This window comes from Mangifera indica, chromosome 1 (assembly GCF_011075055.1).
Source record: "Mangifera indica cultivar Alphonso chromosome 1, CATAS_Mindica_2.1, whole genome shotgun sequence".
NCBI classification, from domain to species: Eukaryota; Viridiplantae; Streptophyta; class Magnoliopsida; order Sapindales; family Anacardiaceae; genus Mangifera; species Mangifera indica.
The window spans coordinates 11,906,696-11,927,808 of record NC_058137.1 but is presented as its reverse complement, the minus strand read 5'-3'; the positions used below and the strand labels follow the sequence as shown (position 1 = coordinate 11,927,808).

Genomic DNA, 21,113 nt, shown 5'->3' with positions numbered 1-21,113 from the left:
CACACCCCTAAAATAGTATATTATTTATTAACACAACCTTAATTTCATTAGGCCAAAAGACTTATTCCTGCCCAAGGTATAGTGTAATGTCAAACTCACATCCGCCAACTTTCAAAAACTCATAGTCCCACCCATGAGCTAATTTCTATTAAAATTTTTAGTTAGGGTTAAGGGTCAAATCTATTAAAAAATCTAAAATTTATTATATTTTCTCCTTAAGTTTTAAAAACTAACAGTTTCACTTTTGTCTAAAGTTTTTTAACTTTAAAAAGTCATATCACCCTCTCAAAAAAAAAAAAAAACCTAGGGATTTTTTCTTCACTCCTTTGACCACCATCTTCAGCTCTGATAGCCTCCATTTTTCATCCTAAACCATCATTGTTTCTATCTCTTCACCCCTCAAATCGAATCCATACAAATTCACTGATTGATGATGATCATTTTCATCTACTCTAGACGAATTCACTCATTGATGATGATGATTTTCATATAATGTAGATGAATCGTCTAGATGCATCATCGTCTAGAGGATTATTTGGATGTGTTATCATCTAGATGTGTCAATGTCTACATGAATTGTCTTGACGCAATGACATCCAAACAATTCATCTTGACATATTGATGTCTAGATGATTCGTCTTGATGATGACACTTCCAAACTATTCATCTAGCACCATCAACAAATAGATTTGTCTGGATTTGGCTAGTGATGTATACGCGGCTCCATTGTCATTTTTGGGTTCCAAACCATCCTTAAGTCTCCATGCAACCTTTGAAGCCAAGAAGAATGAAGTTCTAGCAAATCCCAAGCCAAAGGAAGCATTGCACCTTCAATTTTGGTCCAAAACCACTTTTGGATATAGTCTTATTACATCCACCCAAGGTCCAAATGAATAGCTTGCTCCAATTGATCCAAAAGTGCAACTTTTAAAGTCCATCAATGGCCCAAACGTCCAAGCATCATTTTGAGAAGCCCAAAGAGCCCAAAATTAGGTTTTAGTTACATTGGAACTAAGTTAGAATTTAGTTATTTTAGTTATGAAACATCATTCCTAAAGTTAAGGAAAAAACAACTAACTTTTGTCTTTAGTTTTTTACTATGTATGGGCTTGGTTTAGAATGGATGACTTAGCTTAATTCATGTCATTTTAGTTGACTTTTGTGGGAAATATTGTATCATTGCCATCCATGCCTCCTATATAAAGGGGTGGATCTTTATTTGTAAAAGTTTTGGTTTTGCTCTTAAATGAAAATTTGAAAAAAGCTTGTTGGCTTTTTTTTTTTCTCATTTTCTTTATCCAATCATTCTTGGTGAAAGACCCCAAGGTTGGTGGAACTTTCCTTTATGCCTTGGTTAATTTTCTTGTTACCCTTGAAATCCAAAGTGTGAAGATATAAATGTGTGTTGTATGCCTCGGGTATTGTTCATAGTGTGTGATTTTGCAATTTTCAATTTTTGCCAGCAAACGTTGAAACTAGTTTTGAATGCCTTGTTGATTGAGTTGTGGTTGATATTATATACCGTTAGAAAGCTCTTTGAATGCCTTTTCCAATGATATATAATTTGCATGATTTGGAGGTCATTTGATTAGCTAAAAATTGAAGACAAATTGTTGTTATGCCAAATAAATAGTAACTTCCAGAATTGAGTTTGTGTTGTTGCATTGTCTTAATGGAAATGCACCAGTTGGAGAGGTGAAGAGACGAAGATAACAATGGTTTAGGGTGAAAAGAGGAGATCTTGACGTTGGAGATGGTAGGCGGAGGGATGAAGAAAATAAACCCTATATTGGTGGAGGGGGAAAATATGAGTTTTCAAAATTAGAAAATTTTAGGTAAACGTGGAGTTGTCAATTTTTAAATCTTAGTGGAGAAAATCTAATGAATTTTATATATTTTTTAATATTATTTTTGAAATGATAATTTTATTTTTAATTATAAATAAAAATTCTAACATATATTGACTCATAGGTGGTACTTTGAATTTTTTAAAATTAATAGGTGTGAGAAAGAATTACACTATACCTTGCGTGGGAATAAATCGTTTGGCCATTTCATTACAGCCACAATGCCCTCTTCCGTAATTAGGAAGGTCTTGGCCACTTAGCCCTGACTCCTGCGAACTGGATTCAATATTATTTTCTACTAGATTTACCTCGTCTGCCCCCGTTAATAACCTAAATTTTCCCTTCATGGAATCGAGGGTCGAGGAGGATTTTATTCACATCCAGAATTCGAACCCTGACAACGTTGAGGCACTTGAGTAAGAGAGTTGTTGGTCTTGGCGAGAGCGTGGTTAGTTATGAAGATGAGGTGAAATATTCGAGCAATACCTTTTTGAAGGAGACGAAAAGGCATCGCGTATTGAATTCTAGGTGAACGAATCTTCTGTTACATTTGCTTTTCGAGTTGCAGCAAAGATGCCGATTGGAAGAATTAAACAATGGCAGGGGTCAGCAATTTGTAACCAATATGTTGGTAATGTGATTCGTCTGCTATGATTTTATGACTGATTGTTTAAACAAATTGTTCTTAATTTATATTAGTTGATTCTCTAGAGATGATTCTAAGTACTAACAACCTTGCACAGGAGTACGGTTGAGGGATAGGCTTCGATGGACAGCAATGTTCCTAGTTGGGAATATTTCTCCTCGACTTTCCTCACTTGTTCTGGTCTTAATATGCTTTTGTTTACTGTAATTTCATTTCTTTGTCCATTTAATTTTGTACAGGGATGGAATGGGGGGAATTAGGAGCAGTAGATGACCAATATTTTGAGCAGTAGAAGAAAGAAGATGAGAGGAGAGAAGGATTGTAATGAGAGAATTAAAAAGATGGTTAGAGAGAAACGAAGACCTGAGGATAGTAGAGTTTGAGTTAGTGAGAGTTCTTGTGTTTCCTTCTTTTCTTTTTTTATATTATTTTTCTTGTTCTTCCTTTATTTATTTATTTATTTTTTGGGAATTCTTTTTGCAGTTCATTTGTTAGTAGAAATTTTCGAGATCAGAAGTACTGCAATTTGACAACTTTGTTATTGCTTTTACCTTCAAAATCTTTAATTCATGATTAATGAATATATTCTTAAGTTACAAAATTTTGATGGTATTAGAATGGAAAGAGGCCTAAACAGTTGACTAGAGGGGTTATTGAGACGATGGGTTAAATAATTAGTATCAATGTAGTGATGGTTGAGATTGTTACCAGGGATCTGGCAAAACATCTCAATCGGACCAAACTCTTACCAAATGAAATGAAAGGAAATATTAAGTTTTGGGCAAATGAATCTTCTTTTACATGTGTTTTCCAAGTTGCGGCAAAGATGTCAATTGAAATAATTAATGGCAGCGGTCAGCAATTTGTCACCAATATTTTGGAAACTTTATTGGTCTAGTATGATTTTATAGCCAATTTTAAACATATTTCTTACTTTGCTGGTTTTATGATATTGCGTGATGCTTGTGGTAGTACTTAATATGGTTGCAGAAAATCACAGGCTGTGTGTTGATAAACTGCACAACTGAGTATTATACTCTAGAGGAGAATATTGCTTGATGTTTCTTCAGTAGACCACCTGAAACTCAGGTGGGATTTCACTTTGTGTAATTTTGTTTTCTTTTCCTCCAACTATGTGTTGATAAACTGCACAAGTTGTTGTCATTTGGGCAAGAATGTTGTGTTAAATGTTGAGTGGACGGCAAGATGTTCATCACAAGGCCTTACTACTATAGGCTCTTGCAATGCAAGGTTAATTTTGTGGGATGTTTTTTTGTAATAGATCAAATGCTTTAGTGGTGGGATTCATGATTATTTTTTGTAATCTTAACATAGTCTATTTTTAAAAACAAATTATAGGCCCAAATTGATCCAAGCCTTAAATTTTTATTTTGGTTTACTTTAGTTTGATTCAAAGCACAAAATCGTGCATACCTCTACTTGTCTTGGGGGGGTACATTAAATCAAAGCCCAATGGTTCGAACCCATTGTTGCGATAAACCCAAATATTTACTAATATCTCAAAGATGATAGCAATTAAAGCTAATGAAGATTAATTACGTGACTAAGTAAATTAAACAAATAACGGTGATGATGGAGTCACAGTTGCAAATTTCTCAGCTCGGGTTTTTGGTAAGCTACTCATCTCCTCCAATATTTTTTGCTCTTTACTCTTCCCCCATAATACACTATACAGCCCAGCAATCAGCAATAATCCACCAAAAATCCTGCTTGATTAAACAATCACATGATAATTAGATTATGAAATTACCAATCTAATAACTACATCGATCACATAAAATATCTATAGATTCAAGTGACTGATAAAAATTACGTACCTTCCTAAAGTAATAATCTCACATAAAAGAAATACAGAGCTAATCATGGTGAAAATCAAAGTTAAGGGGGTTGACATAGCCAAGAACACCGGCCCTTTCTTCTCAATAACCCATGCTTGTAAATAAAATGAAACCCCAGTCACCACAATTCCCTGTCAAAAATTTGCACATACAGACGTCCATAAAGACTCGTCTGGGAAAATTATCATCTCCGAATCTGAAGAGGTGTTGTCTAATGTTGGATACTTTTTAAAAGAAAAATTAAATTTGAAGATTGAAAGACTTACACAGTAAGCGACAGCGAGGAGTTTAAGATTCCAACCAAGTGCCCACTCATGAGGGTCTCTTACCAAAACAATGGCAATCACGAAAGACTGAACTGTGCTCATAAAGCATTGGAGAGTTGTAAAGAGAAGCTTTGAAGGGTAGCTTTTCAACACACGAGCCTGCATGCATGTTTCATACAATAATCAATCAATTAATCAAATCGAACCATTTTTTTGTTATTTTATAAATAATTAATCATACAACTAGCTAGAGGTGTCAAATTAAACAATTAAATTACCTGCAATACAAGCCACAAGCCCCAACAAATATTGGAAGTAAGCATGAGGAAACAACCCTTTATCCAAGTTTTGCCTGAATTTGGAGAATGAACCTCAACTTCATGGCTATTATGGAGATAAAAAATATGAATATGGCATGGAACTTTGAAGTGGGGGCCATTGTAAAAGGCCAGAGTGGCTGCACCGCCGCCGCAGATTAATATTCCCACCAGTTTCGCAAACCCTGGGATTGTCCTCAGCTTTAAAGCCTCCATCCTATAAAACAGAAATTAATTTTCATATTAAGAAAATTGCAGAGGATTAAGTTTCAAATTCATGGGAAATTTATGATATTCTATATACTTCTTGAATTAATAATTTTTTTTAGGTAAGATAAAAAGAAATGCAAATAATAATATCTTTTATATATATATATATATATATATATATATATATGCATGCATGAATATTATTGTTCAATTTAGCAAGTGAATATTGTGTATATGTGTACTCACATGCATCTTAAAAATTAATTATCCTGAACAACTTTTAAAAGCATTGTTATGAGTCAAGCAGATGACTTTGATTTATAATTATTTAACAACCAATAATGAAAGATGGCCAGCTAACTATTTTCCCCTTTCTCTTTTCCATGTTTAATATTGTCCTCTTCTCTTGATTCCCAAATAAGATGTCTCACCATTCCTTGTCTTCTCAATTAATTAATACACAACGAACAAGTGCTTTATGCACAAAATTTCCCTTGGGAAAACTCTCTAATCTTAATTTAAATTACATGTGTTTATGCAACAGGTGAACACATGAAAGATAGTGTAAAAGTTCAAACATGATGCTTCCCATGAACCAATGTACACTTTAAAAACTCAACAATTCAATTATCTGAAGTCAAAGTGTTCAATTCATGTGTGAGGGTGAGCGAATAGAGCTAAAAATATTTTCTCTCTTACAAACAAGACGCCAACTATTTTCTCGGGCCCATAAAGGAATATCTAAGCGCACGATTCATGCACCATCACTACACGAAACAATTTGGTTCTTTGCACCAAAATTTGGAATGACAGTTTCCAGGACAATTCATATATGATTAAATAACATTTTCCCACCCTGCAAGGTTTGGCAAAAAAAACAAACTTTTTCACCTTTGGTTGGTATAAATAAAATTTCTGCATCCAAAATTAAACTTTGACTTAAAAAACTAACAGTACGAAGGTAAAATAGTAATTTTGTTATCTGTTAATTTTGAAAAAAATTATTAAAAAGTAAAAATTTTCTATTAGACTCAAATATTTTAAATATGATAATATAACACTTTAAAAGGTTTAAACATTCACTAATCAATCTTTGAAATATTTTTGAACTTTCATATATTTTGAAACTACTATATGATCCCAATGGTTGTAACATTACATTTACATTCATAATTTGTTGCATTTTATTTAATTTTTTTAGGATGTAACTATTATTTTTCAAATTATTAGGAGTAGACAATATTTCGAAACTTTTTAGAACATCCCTAACATTTTTAGAATTTTCAATAACTCCTTGAATTTGAAAAAACCCAATATTTTTAAAATTTACAATTAATCTATTGATAGACAATTATACGACAAAAATACTTCTATATATAAGAAGAGATGAAAATAGTTGAGGGTGAAAGGAAAAGGAAATAAAAAGTTTTTTATATAATTTGGATTTTTAAAGTGTTATTTTTTATTTTTGTTGATTTAAGGTTATATGTTAATTTTGAAAAATGAAATAATAAGGACACAATAGCAATTTCACTTCTTAAGTGTTATTTATGCTTTATTTTGGGTGAGAAAGTGTTATTTATAATAACTAGGGGTGAAAAAGCTTTAGCCAAACCTTGGGTGGGACACTAATTCATTCTTCATAAATTAAATTCATTTAATCTAATTTAATTTACCCGAGAAGAACAGCCAAGAAGAAAGTTATGACGGGAAGGCAATTTGTAGTTGCAGCAGCCAAAGTTGCAGAAGTATAAATCAAAGCAATTCCATACAAGTCCAAGCTCAAAGTTATCCTGAAAGCTCATAAACATAACGCTCCCGTTAAATAATTTTGCCAAAAAAAAAAAAAGATGAATGTTTATCGGAAAATGGTTGTGCATACCCGAATAAGGAGAGCATAAAAATCTTACAAAAGGTTACGAATGATAGAGGAGGAGCAGTTTTCCTGCCAGAACACAAAGAATTGAATCAAAATTGATTTTAAAAAAAAACCATAATTTTTAAAGAATTAAATTAAATAAATAATTAACATGGAAGTTTTGGTTAATTACCACTCTATGAACAAGGAGAGAGGGATTAAGAAAACAGTAGCAGCAGCTTGTCTATAGAAGACGAAGACAAAATTGTTCATGCCGCCATTGAAAGCCGCCTTTGAGAGCAAGAACATGCCTGCATAAATTGCTTGCACAGAAACCACAGTCAAGAAAGGCTTCTTTAATCTATCCATACTAATTCTTGTTGATCGATCAAACTACTCTCACTCTCAAAGTTAGAAGAACAATAATGGCGAAGGTTTATATAAGTTCACTAAACCGTGGGAAATGAAGAGAATCGCCACAAAAAAATTACATGTTTTCTTTCTCCTATTTGGGACGTGTGCGGTGAAGATCATAGTTTGCTTTACTATCAAGGGTCCACAAATATGTTGCTTATCGAGCTTTAAAGTGAGATCTCTATTGCCACTTCATGCAACTGTTAAAAATGTTTTTATAAACTGTTTTCTTGAAAGCAGCACTTCAAAGATAATTTTACAAATGCTTTTCTATACTGCTTTTGCTTCAAAGATAATCTTACATTAACAATATAAGTTCTATATAATTCAAAGGATTCATCTACCGGCCATAAGGCAGTGAATTCACAACTTACAGGAAAACCTCATTGAGTCATGTTACTGAAATTTACCAATATTGTAGTGATTTTACCTCTCTTCAAAGTTAAAACCTTTTTGAATTACAATTTTCAAGGAATAAAACAATTGTAGTTAATATATAGTACTTAGTTAAAACTATGAAGTAAACCTTAAAACTCACACGCATATAGCAAATCAAAATCTTAAAATGCATTACATTTATTTTTATTAATAATTTAATGTGATTAAATTATTCAATTATCTAATTTTATTAATATTAATATATATTAGAGTTTTATGAAGTTTATTTCAATAGTATTTTTTAAGGGTGTAGGTATTAAAAAAGGAAATATTTTCATGAAGTTTTATTAATATTAAGGGTAAGTGAAATATTTTAAACAATGAAGGGGTTTATGAAAACTTCATTAGAGTTTATGAAATTAGCAGGAACACTATAAAGTTAGCATTCCCCCAAATTTTCTAACAAGAACGCCAACTTTTAGTTAAATTTTATATAGGTTTATGATTTAGGGTTCAACCATGGTCCATCAAATACTTCACGTCGCAAAACCAAAATAACAAACGAAAAAAGTAACTGAAAAACATGAAATGAAACAAAATGAAAAAGCTTTACAAGGAATAGAGGGAGACTCAAAGCGCACTGGTGCTTAACACTGTAATTACATTATAGTGAAATTGAAATTTGTTGGATTTGATCTTATAGAATTATAACTATGCCATATGAAAATGTTTTGTTCTTTCTACTTTATTGCTCATTTTATATTTTATTGTATGTTTAATATTTTACCCGAAATCGTAATTAAATTATTCACATATGCTCATAAAGTGTGTACACAATCAAACTAGTGTCATATGAAGTTAAAATTTCATTAATGGATTTGAGTGAAATAGTCTCACGTTAATCTTGATATTTCTAGATATAATTTAATAGGAGCTCGGAACAGGATTCTCTTTTAGTTCCTATATATCCTTCTTTAGTAACGTCCACTACATCTCCTTAAAGCGATTAATGACTTGTTTAATAAAGCATATCACAGAAAGAACTTTAAATATTCGAAGCTAAACATTCAAGACCAATAGAGAGACTTAATGGGTTGTTTATTTACATGTTCACCGACTCGATTATGATTAATTTGTTAATATTCTGGAGACCATGTGATTCTCAAAAAGGAAAAAGGATGATTTTTGCTAATATTTTAATTTATCTTTGTTTGGTCTGTCTTGTTACTTCAGCAATGGCATCAGTTCTCATTTCCCACTTCTGTAAAAATTATATTATATTGAATAAAATGGGTAGTTCAATTGTATTGAGTTAGAAACGAGTTTAACTTGGACTTAAAGATATCTTATTTACAACTTCAGTAAAATGCAAAATTAATTACACTCAAATGTTAAAGTGGGTAGAGATGATTATTCTTATTTTCTTTGAGAATATAAATGAGTATATAAATAATATATAATTATATGATTAAATGTTACTTAATTACATGATAAAACATCATCCAAATATGTAATTATGTACTTAAAAATGTAATTACATAATATTGTTTTTTCTTTAATACGAGAAAAATAACCTTAATTTAAAGGTACTATAATAAATGACTAATTTTAGGGATCACGTAGATATGATTAACAAATTAGGATTAGATAAATTATCCTATATATAAAACTGTCTTAGAATCAGTTTCAGCATTTCAAAACCCATATACATAATCCATCACACATGTTCAACTTTTTATCGTTTTTTCTGTTTGATTATGAACAAGCTCACAAGCTCATATAGCTAATTCTAAACTCTCTTGATAGTAGCTACACACTGATTTGAAACATACATAAGCATTCCACTCGTCTTCCAATTCTCCTGGTTATGATAAAATTCAAGCTCTTCTTGAACAATTAAGTTGAGATCCCTTCAAGCTCTTCTTGAACAATTAATCTCAAATAAAAAATGTGTCTCATGATTTGTTTAGAAGGGTACACCTACCAATAATCTAAGAGAATAAAAAAGTAAGAGAAAGCATTGCAGAGCTACGGTATGAAACAAAAAGAACTTGACTTAAAACCAGAAATTTCATATACGAAAGATGAATATTCAAGTTACAAAATCAAGAAGAAAGGGTAGTTTATATACGCTGATTAGGTTCACATGAAGCTGACACCGGTAAATATCAAAACAATAGACTTGTCCCATCTTGATTGAATCGCATCAGGAAAAAAAATAATGTTAGGTGTCAGATGAGATTTATATGACTACATAATGTAACATATGTGCACACATCTTTGTAAGAACAAATGAAATCTAATGTGATCACAAATGTTCATGGTTTGCCTAAAATATATACATATATTAATATACAGTTCAAGATAAGAGTCTGACTCATTTTTTACATTGTTATATGTAGTTTGTAAGATGTTTAATTTTTGTCGTTTTGATAATGTTTAAGAGAAGTTAAAAGTAATTATTTTTAATGTTTTCAACTCATCCTCTTTTAAATTAAGAGCAATGCTATGTGTACCCATTTTTGATACACAATTCATGTACACAGTGATGTGTCATCATGTAATTAGGTGATTTTAAAACATGTGTAAAGAAACATCCAATCACATGATAACACCTCATCTGTGTACCAAAAATAGGTATACATAGTTTTATTGTTAAATTAATACGTGAACATTATTAAGGCAAGAGTGATCGACCTTTCTTTTCAGAATCTTGATTAAACATATGAATATGACTTTATACTCAAATTTGATTCAAAAACCAAGAGAAACTTAATTTGTTTTTGGTGCTGCAATTTACATGATCTATTTGAGACTAGAAATAAAAAAGCATACTGTCTTGGCTTGAAATCCTAAAAGTTAAAAAGTTGGAAGAGAAGGCATTTATCTACGACACGTTTGGCTATAAAAAGTTGAATGCAAGCTTGCTTGCATTTTTAAGCTTTAATTTTTTTTTTTATCAGTAATGACCAATTAAGCCGGGGTATGTCTCTTCATTATGTTATGATTGTGTATTCTTGGTCACACAACTAGAATTGAGATAGACATTCACTTTAAATATAACAAATATTATTTGAGAAAAATGTTATGCTTTTTGTTCCCACAATAACGCATACATAATATATCTAAGAAAACTATTAGGAGCTGGCAAGATGTATTAAAAATAAAATTTTGCAGTTTTTAGTTTTTAGATTTTAATACGGATGACTTTAACAAAAGTTCGTTCTTGCTTAATGATAACAATAAACCTGTTCCCAACACTACCTAAGAAAATTTGTATAAAAGAATTATACAGATTTAGAAGAGAGACAAATGGGATTTTAAAAAAATTGCAAATATTTGGAGGTGAAACAAACTGAATATTGGTGTACGTATGGTAAACTTCACAACTGAATTTAGGTTGTGTCTCCTTACAGAAGCTTTTCTTAAACTTTAAAAGTATATATTTTTGCATAGAAGAGAATTTTATTGGATTAGATGAAAATTCATATTAGAAGAGAATTTTAGTCCTGACACCCATAGTATTACTCTAAAATAACACATGAACATAAAGGTTCAAAAAGAAAAGCCACTAGTAATCAACTAATTAAATTCTAGCTATTAATACAAATTAAAAGTTAGGCAATTGTGACGGCTACAGCTATCTTTAAAGTGTGCTTACTATTCCTTACTATTTATCACAGCTTCGTGCACACAAAGTTCTTCATTCTTAAGAAATTTGGACATGTTCCTGCGCATGAATTTCGTTCCGATACAACTTTTTAAAACTAAAGCAGAAGGTGGAAAGTGGAATGCAAATGTATCATGAAAGTGATACATGAAATCCATATAAATATCTAGCAATATAAAGATTTAATTTTTATTCAAGTAATGCATTTAAAAAGTAGTTCCTGCTTTCCGAGAAAGTGTCTGCTGATATTGTATATTTTTTCAAACGTCATACTAATAAAACCCTATCACGTATAATATTTAAAAAAAGAAAAAATCGAAGAAACATTATACACGTCTTTTTATTTATTATTTGATACGTCGGCACGGAATTGACTTGACAGGTTTACATATTTTTCTTGTTTATCGACATGTTTGTGATTGAAAGCAGGTTTCGAGATGAGTTTTGATCTTGCAAATTTTGAATAAATACATTTGTATGATTGAAGCCGGTGGTCCTCGATGAAAATTAGCTTTTGAATAACTTTTTCATTTTACTTTGCTTTATAAACAATGACAAGCCCTTGATTAATTTGATAACAACTAGGTAGAAGTTGAGTTATCAACGTCTCGTTTCATGCTTTTTCTGCCCCATATCAAAAGATGTTTAGTACACATCAAAATGCATAGTGAATTAGTTGTCACACAATAAGAACAATTCAATTTCGATCTTATTATTTCGGAATATACCAGTTGGTTGTAAAGCAAGATCCCTTATTGCAACACATTTTTATCTTGATTTATATCTTTGTGGTTTTGTGGTCTTGGTTTCGTGTTCTTACTTTGTGTTCAATCATTCTTCCAAAGGCTCACGGTTGCCCCGAAATCTGTATTTTTCAAAAATTCAACATCGGTATCCTTTAATCTTTTAATGTTGATGTCCACACCATAAGAATGCAGGGATCTCAGTGTAAAATAAAATGTTTAACATTGGCTAGTTCACTTCATGTTACCATCTCTTAAGTTGGGGCTAATTTAAAATTTTATACGCAGAACATGGTTCACATATACTCCTATCCTAAAGCACGGTTAAAATATAGTGTGTGTGTGTAAACATATGTGCTTGAAGGGTAAACCTAATGGACATGATAAGAGAAACCCAAACGGGAAACAGGCCAATTGTATTTGTCAGTTCGCTAGTTGCCATTGTTGAAATATATAGTCTTTCTCTTTTTGGCTTCAAGAAGAAAGTTAAAGGTTTCTCTGAGAAAAACGGTGTACTAAAGGAGAATCCTTGACTATGAGAAAGTAAACTTACGATTAATTATCTCAAACTTTTCATGTGTGGATTCTTAAGAATCACTCAAAAAATTTCTGTTCATTAAGCATGCGAGAAAATGGATTGATTGTGACTCAAAAGAAATGGAAAAATCGTGCAATGTTATTGAATTTATACATCATTCTCAATACAAAGAAAGTTGTGATCTGATTATAATTTTGTTAAAACTTTATTTCGACCTACGTATAATTTTAAGTAAAATTATGGATTTTGCCTAACCTTCTTCTCCCTAGTAATTGATTTGATTGATTAGTAAACCAAAATGTTGACCTGATAATGTTAATTATTAAAGCATGCTCTTCGTGAATTACTTCGGTTACTGAATGTTGTTGTCATGACTTGACCTCTACCAACAATGTAACAGTATCCTTCATTTCATTAATTCTTTAATATCTCTAAAATTAACAGCTAAAAGTTAGATATTGAAATAAAAATAAAACAAATATCTCTTTGATTACATAAAGTCATTAAAACTATCTCTGGCCAAAATTCTTAATCTTTTTATTATTTTTCTTTAAATTTTTTCTATATAAACCCTCTTCCCATCTCAAAATTCATCTATACACTCTCAGTCTCTCAATCTTTCATTCTTCTCAAATTTGTATTCTCTCATTCTTAAACTGTCTAAATTTGCAAGCAATATGATTTAGTTTTCGTTTCAAATTTGTCAATCAATTATTATTTTTTATTTATTAAAATATTTTACAAATAGATCTAGGCTCAAATAAGTTCAATTCATTTGAACATTATGACACTAATGATATTATCAATGATCCATGTGGAATAAGAGCACGGGCATTAATTGGTAAAAGTGGGATAGCCACAAGCTTGATAGAAATATAAAAAAAGCAAAAGTCAATGGTATGAGATCATATTGATCAAACATATGAAATGATTGAAAGAAGAGTAATTTGTTAAGCAGTGTGCAAATGCTACAGTTCATATTTAACATGTGCTAGTTCGATGGCAGTAGACATCTTTGCCTACATATTATAGATTATTGTAAAGAAATTTCATACGAGATGAGAAGATAACAACAAATTGTCTTTACTAGATTACAATCTATTGGTGTCAATGCTAGAGTAATAGGAGGTCTAAGCAATTCCAAACACATGGGAAAAATGTCCAATTTCATGTACGATCAAATAAAAATACGGACTATATGGCCAAGTATGTTGTCACTTTTAACCAATCTTTTTCTTACAGTGAAGATGAAATTTTAGAATGAATAATGCGAAATAGTGTTCAACCAACATTTAAAAGAGTTATTAGGTTTACTCTTAGGTCAAACATTCTTGGAGATTATGAGTTAATGAAATTAAAAATTATAGGAGAACTTAATAATTTCAATGGTGTTATTTTAATAACTTTAGACTTATAGACTGCCACAAATCAAGACATAGGATGATACCTATGCAAAACTATCTATTACATTGATTTTAATTGACAGTTATTCAAAAAGGTAATTGCATTTAGAATTTAAAATATTCATATAGTAGTCTTACAATTTATCGGGTATTAGTTAATATTTTTTATGAATACAAAATTAATAGTTCTATTTTTACTATGACTTTTGGTAATGTAAAAAATAATGACAAAGTCATTGAATTAATGTTGAATCATATAGCTATTCCATATAATGGAAGATTATTTTATATTAGATGTGCATGTTATATTATTAATGTAATAGTTTAAGATAGTTTGAGCATGACTAAGGATTAGATATCAACAATTAGACATGTTATCACATATATTGCATCATCCCTATCACAAATTTAAACATGTCATGAATTATGTAACTCAATAGGATTAAAATGAAAAAGATTAAAAATAGCTGTTAAAACTAGAGAGAATTCAACATGCTTCATGTTGAAAGTGTATGAAAGATATAAAGTAGCTATAACAAGTTTCTTCAATACCCAACCAAAAAATTTGAAAAATCCTCTTTTTTCTTTTTGATATAGATTATGATTGGGAGATTGCTATGACTCTAATGAACATGTTAGAGTCATTGAAAACAATCGTGGACTAATGCTCAAATGTGTATTATCCAACTACATATTTAATTTTGTATAATATATTAGAAAGTAGTGATATTTTTAAAGATTATAGGTATCATAGTACTTTCCAAAATATATATAGATAAATAGAATAAAAATTTTAAAAATATTGAAATGAAGTTCCTTTACTATATGTTGCTACCACTATTTTAGATTTTAAAGCAAAATTATTATGAGTAAAAAATTTATTAATGATGTTTGAAAATTTTTATAGGAAATGTATAGTATTTATAAAAGTAAATATGAAAGGAGAGTACAAACTTCAAAACCCAAGGTAGGTTTTGTTAGTTCAATAGAAGAAAGTTATGTATATAGTCGCTCTTGTGTAAAGGTAAACAACCTATGGGTCATAGTACAAATTATGGTAAGTTTTATAATTTTATCATTATTGATCATTATTCAAAAATTGTTAAATGATAGGTGATAAAAAATTAGATGTTTTGGAATGGTGAAAAGCAAATCATGAAAGTTGTCATATGTTTGCCGCCATGGCCCAATCTCTATTAAGATAAGTGCGTTAGAGCCAATTGTATTTAACATTTGTAAATGTAATTTTATGTTAATCATTAATAAAAGGATTTATTGTTATTGTATTTATATGTGTTTAATTATATGATAATGCGAATAATATGCCCTTAGAATGGTAGAACTATAATAAGGGAATCAGATAACTAATTGTGGGAATCGTATGAGTACATTAATTGGCAATTTTGAAACATTTGTAATCTTGAAATTGTAATGAATAAGGGCACGTGAAATGACGATGAGATTATCATAGTGTTAAATGACCCTACAAGAGGTCGCAACAATTCTCTTGTATCAAAATTGTTGTAGACAGTTTGATGTAAAATATGAGTACATGTTGTAAACATGTTCATCAAATCAAATTGACCGGAAAATATCCATATAGATGGTTGCTCTAGTGTCTATGGAATGAATCCTATAAACACCACATGTGCATTTAATCTTTTAACTTAAGGTCGTCATATCGTCTTGTGTAAGGATCAATATGGTTTGTCATTATCTAACGTGTTGTTGTAATTACGATAACTATAAAGATAGTAATTGACCAAATCATGAGATACATAAAAGATATCTCACATGATAATACTAAATGACATCTATGATTGTTTGAATCTACAACCATAGTGTAATATGGTTATAACCTAATCCGTGCTAGTCATTGATGTGTCTCAGTTCATACCAAAGAACCATTGAGATATACACACTTTTATGTCTTAGCCTCGAGAGATATAAGGTGTCAAATATATTGTTTGATTGCAAACTATCTAAAGGAGGACAAGATGACCCTTATATGGTTAAGATGATTGGCTTCATTAAGTGGTTAGTGAGCTTAGGCTTCATCATGGACAATGAGCTTGCTATTAACCTATTGCTGAAATATTTTCCTAAATCATGGGTTAATTTTATTATAAATTTTAACTTAAACAAAAAGGAGAAAACCCTTGAGAAGTTGTTATACATGCTCAGACAAGTTAAACAAGAAGTACAAAAGGTAGTTTCGACTAATCTGCTTGTAGTTAAAACCTAAGCATTAAAACTCAAGGGTAAGGGCAAATGTAAGATCAAAGTTAAGTTCAAGCCTAAAATGAAGAAACAACCTGATACTTGTACTTAACTTACAGGTGATGTAGGAAAGGGGAAAAGTTGTCTACTTTTATTATGGCAAAGTAGGTCACTAGAGAAGACGTTGTAAGGTTTCTCTAGAGAATAAGAAAAAGAAGGTAGTTGAAGTTTCTACCTTATGTATGTTTGTCATTGAGATAAATTATTTTCCTTGTTTATCATAGGTTGTAGACATAAGATATGGTTTTCATAGTTGTTTTGATATGTAAGGATTATGGCAGAGTAAATTACTTGTCAAAAGAGAGGTTAACTTATGTGTTAAAACTAAAGTATGCATTGTTATATTAGCTGTAGAAATTTATTATCTTAGGTTGGCTATTGGGCTAGTTTTAAAATTAAGAAATTGTTATTATATTCTTTTTGTTTCTAGAAAATTAGTTTTTTTTTTGTCTATTTTAGATAAAAAAAGATATTTATTTTTGATTATTGGTGGTATTATAACTATCAGTGTAAATAATATTCTCTATAAAATAGTTGAATTGCATGATGGTTTATATAATCTAAAACTGGATAATAAAATTTTCAATGTGCAAAACAATAAATGACTAAAATCAAATGATATGAATATCACACATCTATGCCATTATAGGCCAGATAATATAAGGTTGAAACGTATATCAACACTTCTTGAAAAAAAGTCTTATTATCATTTGACTTCTAGTCATATGATGAATGCAAATCGTATCTATTAGGTAAGATTGCCAAAATACTTTTCACTAGACATAGCGAAATGATGGCTAAACTGTTAAGGATCATACACAATGATATGTGTGGGCTTATGACAGTGCATAACAAATATGGGGAAACCCACTTCATCACATTTACTAATGACTTTAATAGATATAGCTTTTTGGATGAAACACAAGTTTAAATGCTTTAATAAATTTAAAGAGTTCAAAAATGAAATAGAAAATCAACTTGGGAAACATATTAAAGTCTTTCGAAATAATCAAAGAGGTGAATTGATGAGTGCTGAACTATATCCTATCTAAATCTATGAATAAAACTCTATATGAATTGTGGACTAAGTGAAAGCCTAATCTAGATTACTTAAGGTTTTGAAGCTATAAATCTTATGTCAAGAAATTGACTTTAAACAAGCTGAACATTAAGTCTGAAAAGTGTATCTTTATAGGGTGCCTAAAGGTTACTAAAGGATATTGTATCTACCAGTTGGAGGAGCAAAAAGTCTTTGTTGCTCACATCGGTGTCTTCTTGAGAAAGAATTTAGTCACAAGAAAACCAATAGGAAAAAGTTGGAACTCGATAAAATTCTTTTACCACAAGATACCATAGATGTTAGACATGATGAGATGCCATCACAAATGGTTGATTATGACAAGGAAGTTCCTCCACTTCAAGTGGAACAACCTTAGTGCACACAAAAATTACGTAGATTTACACGAATACATCATGAGCTAGAGAGATTTAGTTTTCTCTTAACTTAACATGGTAATGTATTGGTCATCCACAATGATAAACCTAAGACCTATAATGAGGTTGTTTCAAGTCCAAATCTCACAAATGTTGGATGCTATGATATTCAAAATAGACTCTTTATACTAGAACCAATTATGGACTTTAGTGGATGCACCTCAAGGAGTGAAACATGTAATGTGTAAATGGGTTTTCAAAAGGAAAATTGACATGAAAGGTAAATTCTATGCCTATAAAGCACGATTGGTTGCCAAAGGTTTCACTTGAAAGTATGACATTGACTATAATGAAATATTTTCACTAATCATTATGCTTAAGTTTATTAGGATTATGCTTATTATAGTTGCGTACTATAACTATGAAATCTTTCAAATAGATATCAAGACTGTCTTCCTATATAGTAACCTCGTAGAAGACATCAATATGGTGTAACCTTATGGTTTCATTCTTCCTAGATAGGAAGACAAAGTGCACAAGCTGCAAAAGTCTATTTATAGACTTAAACAAGCTTTGAGGAGCTAGAATATTCATTTTGAAAAAGTTGTTCAAGAGTTCAGATTCGTAAAAACTAAGATGAACCATGTGTGTATAAAAAGGTTGATGACATCTTAATTATTTGAAATTACATATTGAACTTGCAATTGGTAAAGGGTAAGTTATCCAAGTGTTTCTCCATGAAAGACTTAGGAGACTATATTCTTAGGAATGAAATTTACCAAGATATAGAGTTTAGATAGTTAGGTCTAAGTCAAAGCACGTATATAAACAAGGTATTGACTAGATTATATATGGAAGAATCTAAGAAAGGATTTTCACCTATGTCCCATGGTGTATATCTTTTAAAAGATATATGTCCAAATACACAATCTGAGAGAGATAAGATGAGTAGGATCTCATATGTTTCAGTTATAAGATTAATGATATATATCATGCTATGTACAAGGATTGATGTTTCATATACCTTAAACGTTTGTAGCAGATATCAATCTAATCCAGGTGAAAGACACTAGATGGTTATCAAGAACATTGTAAAGTACCTAAGAAGGACTAAAAATGCATTCTTAGTTTATAAAAAGGAATTTAAACTCACTGTTAAATGTTATAATGACACCAGTTTCTAAATTGATTGAAATGATTATAAATCTCAATCAGGGTTTGTGTTTTGTTTGAATGATGGTGCAATTGGCTAGAAAACTCCAAGCAAAGTATAGTCACTGATTCTACAATTGAGTCTGAGTATATTTCCCTCTTAGAAATAGTAAAAGAGGTATATGGATTAAGAAGTTCATGACTAAACTTGGAATACTTTTGAGTATTACCGAGCCAATTAAGCTTCATTGCAACAACAATGGAATGATTTTTTAGGCAATGAGTTATGGTCTCATTAACGGTCTAAGCATATATTTAGATGATGTCACCTAATTTGAGAGATTGTTCAATGATATGATATACAGATAAAAAGAATTAATATAGATGATAATTTGGCTGACTCATTAACAAAGTCTTTGTCATAGTAGAAGTAAGATAGACAAGTAGCCAAATTCGATATTAGATATATGATCGATTGGCTATAGTGCAAGTAAGAGACTATTAAGGTAAGTGCCAGTAAGAGACTATTAAAGTAAGTGTTTTATAGCCAATCATATTTGACATTTGTAGATGTAATTTTATATTAATTAGTAGTAAAATGATTTATTGTTGTTCTATTTATATGTGTTTAATTATATTATAGTGCAAATAACATACCTTTAGAATTGTAGAATTGTGATAAAAGAATTAGACAACTGATTGTGGGAACCTTATGTGCACATTAAGCAATCATTTTAAGAAAATTTGTAATCTCGATATTGTAATGAATAAAAGTACACGTAATGATGATAAAATTATCATAGTGTTAAGCGACTTTACCAAAAGTGGTGACAGTTCTCATGTGTTAAAATTATCATAGACAGCTTGGTGGAACATATGGGTGAATATTATAGATATATTCATCTAAACACCATAGGTACATGTGATCTTTTGACTTAAGGTCACATGACCATCTTGTGTAAAGATCGATATGGTTTGATGTTATCAAATGTGTTATCGTAATTAAGGTAACTGTAAAGATAGTAATATACCATATTGTGAGATACACATGAGCTATGGTTGATCGATAAAGAATTTATCACTTTTGAGCACAAGATAAGATATTTATTAGAGTTGAAAAGACCCACTTAACTATGCTTTAACCAAGTGCATAACCATACACCTTAATATGTTAGTTGTGCACTTGGTAGGATGGTATCAACCATACATATGTATGATGTCAACTAGCACCATGAAGAAAAGCAATGTCAGTTATCATACACATGTGGAGCTAGTTGTGCAAGCTTTTAACCATGTCGATTGGCATACACATGTGATACTGATCATGTAAATGATTTGGTGGAATATCGACTGTGAATTTTACATGTTAGCCATACATGTGTGTTAATGAGTGTCATGCTTGGTTGAAATTCCAACCTGTTCAGACACCTACACATATAAATTAAAGTATGAGTTTGAGAAATATACATAACATATAACACATGCAAAACCAAAACTGTTTTTAATGCTCTCTCCTTCTACCATCTAGCCAAAGAGCTCTAGTAGCCTCTTTACTTGGATTTCCTCTCTTTTGTATTTGTGTTCCATATGGGTAATAAGGCACTATCTTATGAGGGTTGTATATCGTACTATCTCAAGCCACATAAAGTTTGAAGAAGCCATCAACACATGTATAAAATCTAAAACACCTTTATAAATGTTTTAAATGTTTTAAGAATATTATGATTAAAATAGGTATCTTGGTTAGGGTCTTTCAAGATTATTTGTTTTTATTTTTTAAAATTCTACTACATTATTAGTGCTCTAAAAAATGCTACAATATCTACTAACCATTCTAGTGTCTATAGTAGTGTCAAAATTTGCTTTTCATGTAAGTGAATATATATTAGATGATAGATGATTCAATTTACACCTATACATGGTCAAGGCAATCATATGTATGAAAGATTAGGTGAAAGTTAAGTTCAAATTACAAAATCAAGTTACAAAAGATATCTTTGAAGAATTCAAGAATTTGGATGTTGAGGACAAGTAAATCATGGTATATATATCATACTTGTATATATAATTGTGCGTTATGTGAATGAATTGATTTGTA

At 30.5% G+C, this 21,113-nt stretch overlaps 1 protein-coding gene and 1 long non-coding RNA gene across 2 annotated transcripts; one reads left to right on the top strand and one right to left on the bottom strand.

The window, feature by feature from the left end:
- Positions 1-2,073: 2,073 nt before the first annotated feature.
- LOC123214893 lies at positions 2,074-3,759 on the top strand. The gene is made up of 2 exons (XR_006501909.1): positions 2,074-2,478; positions 2,591-3,759. It is a non-coding gene; the product is annotated as an uncharacterized LOC123214893 (long non-coding RNA).
- A 142-nt stretch (positions 3,760-3,901) lies between these two features.
- Positions 3,902-7,471, bottom strand: LOC123214885 (WAT1-related protein At5g64700-like). Its single transcript, XM_044634898.1, has 7 exons — positions 7,197-7,471; positions 7,028-7,090; positions 6,822-6,938; positions 4,897-5,152; positions 4,619-4,777; positions 4,332-4,483; positions 3,902-4,220 (listed from the first exon to the last, which is right to left on the bottom strand). Exons 1-7 carry the CDS (start codon positions 7,370-7,372, stop codon positions 4,067-4,069), a joined length of 1,077 nt encoding a protein of 358 aa, XP_044490833.1. The 5' UTR covers positions 7,373-7,471; the 3' UTR covers positions 3,902-4,066.
- Positions 7,472-21,113: the final 13,642 nt, after the last annotated feature.

Excerpts from the sequence above, each read along its gene's own strand:
- LOC123214885 (XM_044634898.1), bottom strand. The coding sequence starts at position 7,372 with ATGGATAGATTAAAGAAGCCTTTCTTGACTGTGGTTTCTGTGCAAGCA. Across the intron at positions 6,939-7,027 it reads TTTATGCTCTCCTTATTCGG|GATAACTTTGAGCTTGGACT; the intron begins GTATGCACAACC and ends ATGAGCTTTCAG. Across the intron at positions 4,778-4,896 it reads GCTTGTGGCTTGTATTGCAG|GCTCGTGTGTTGAAAAGCTA; the intron begins GTAATTTAATTG and ends ACATGCATGCAG.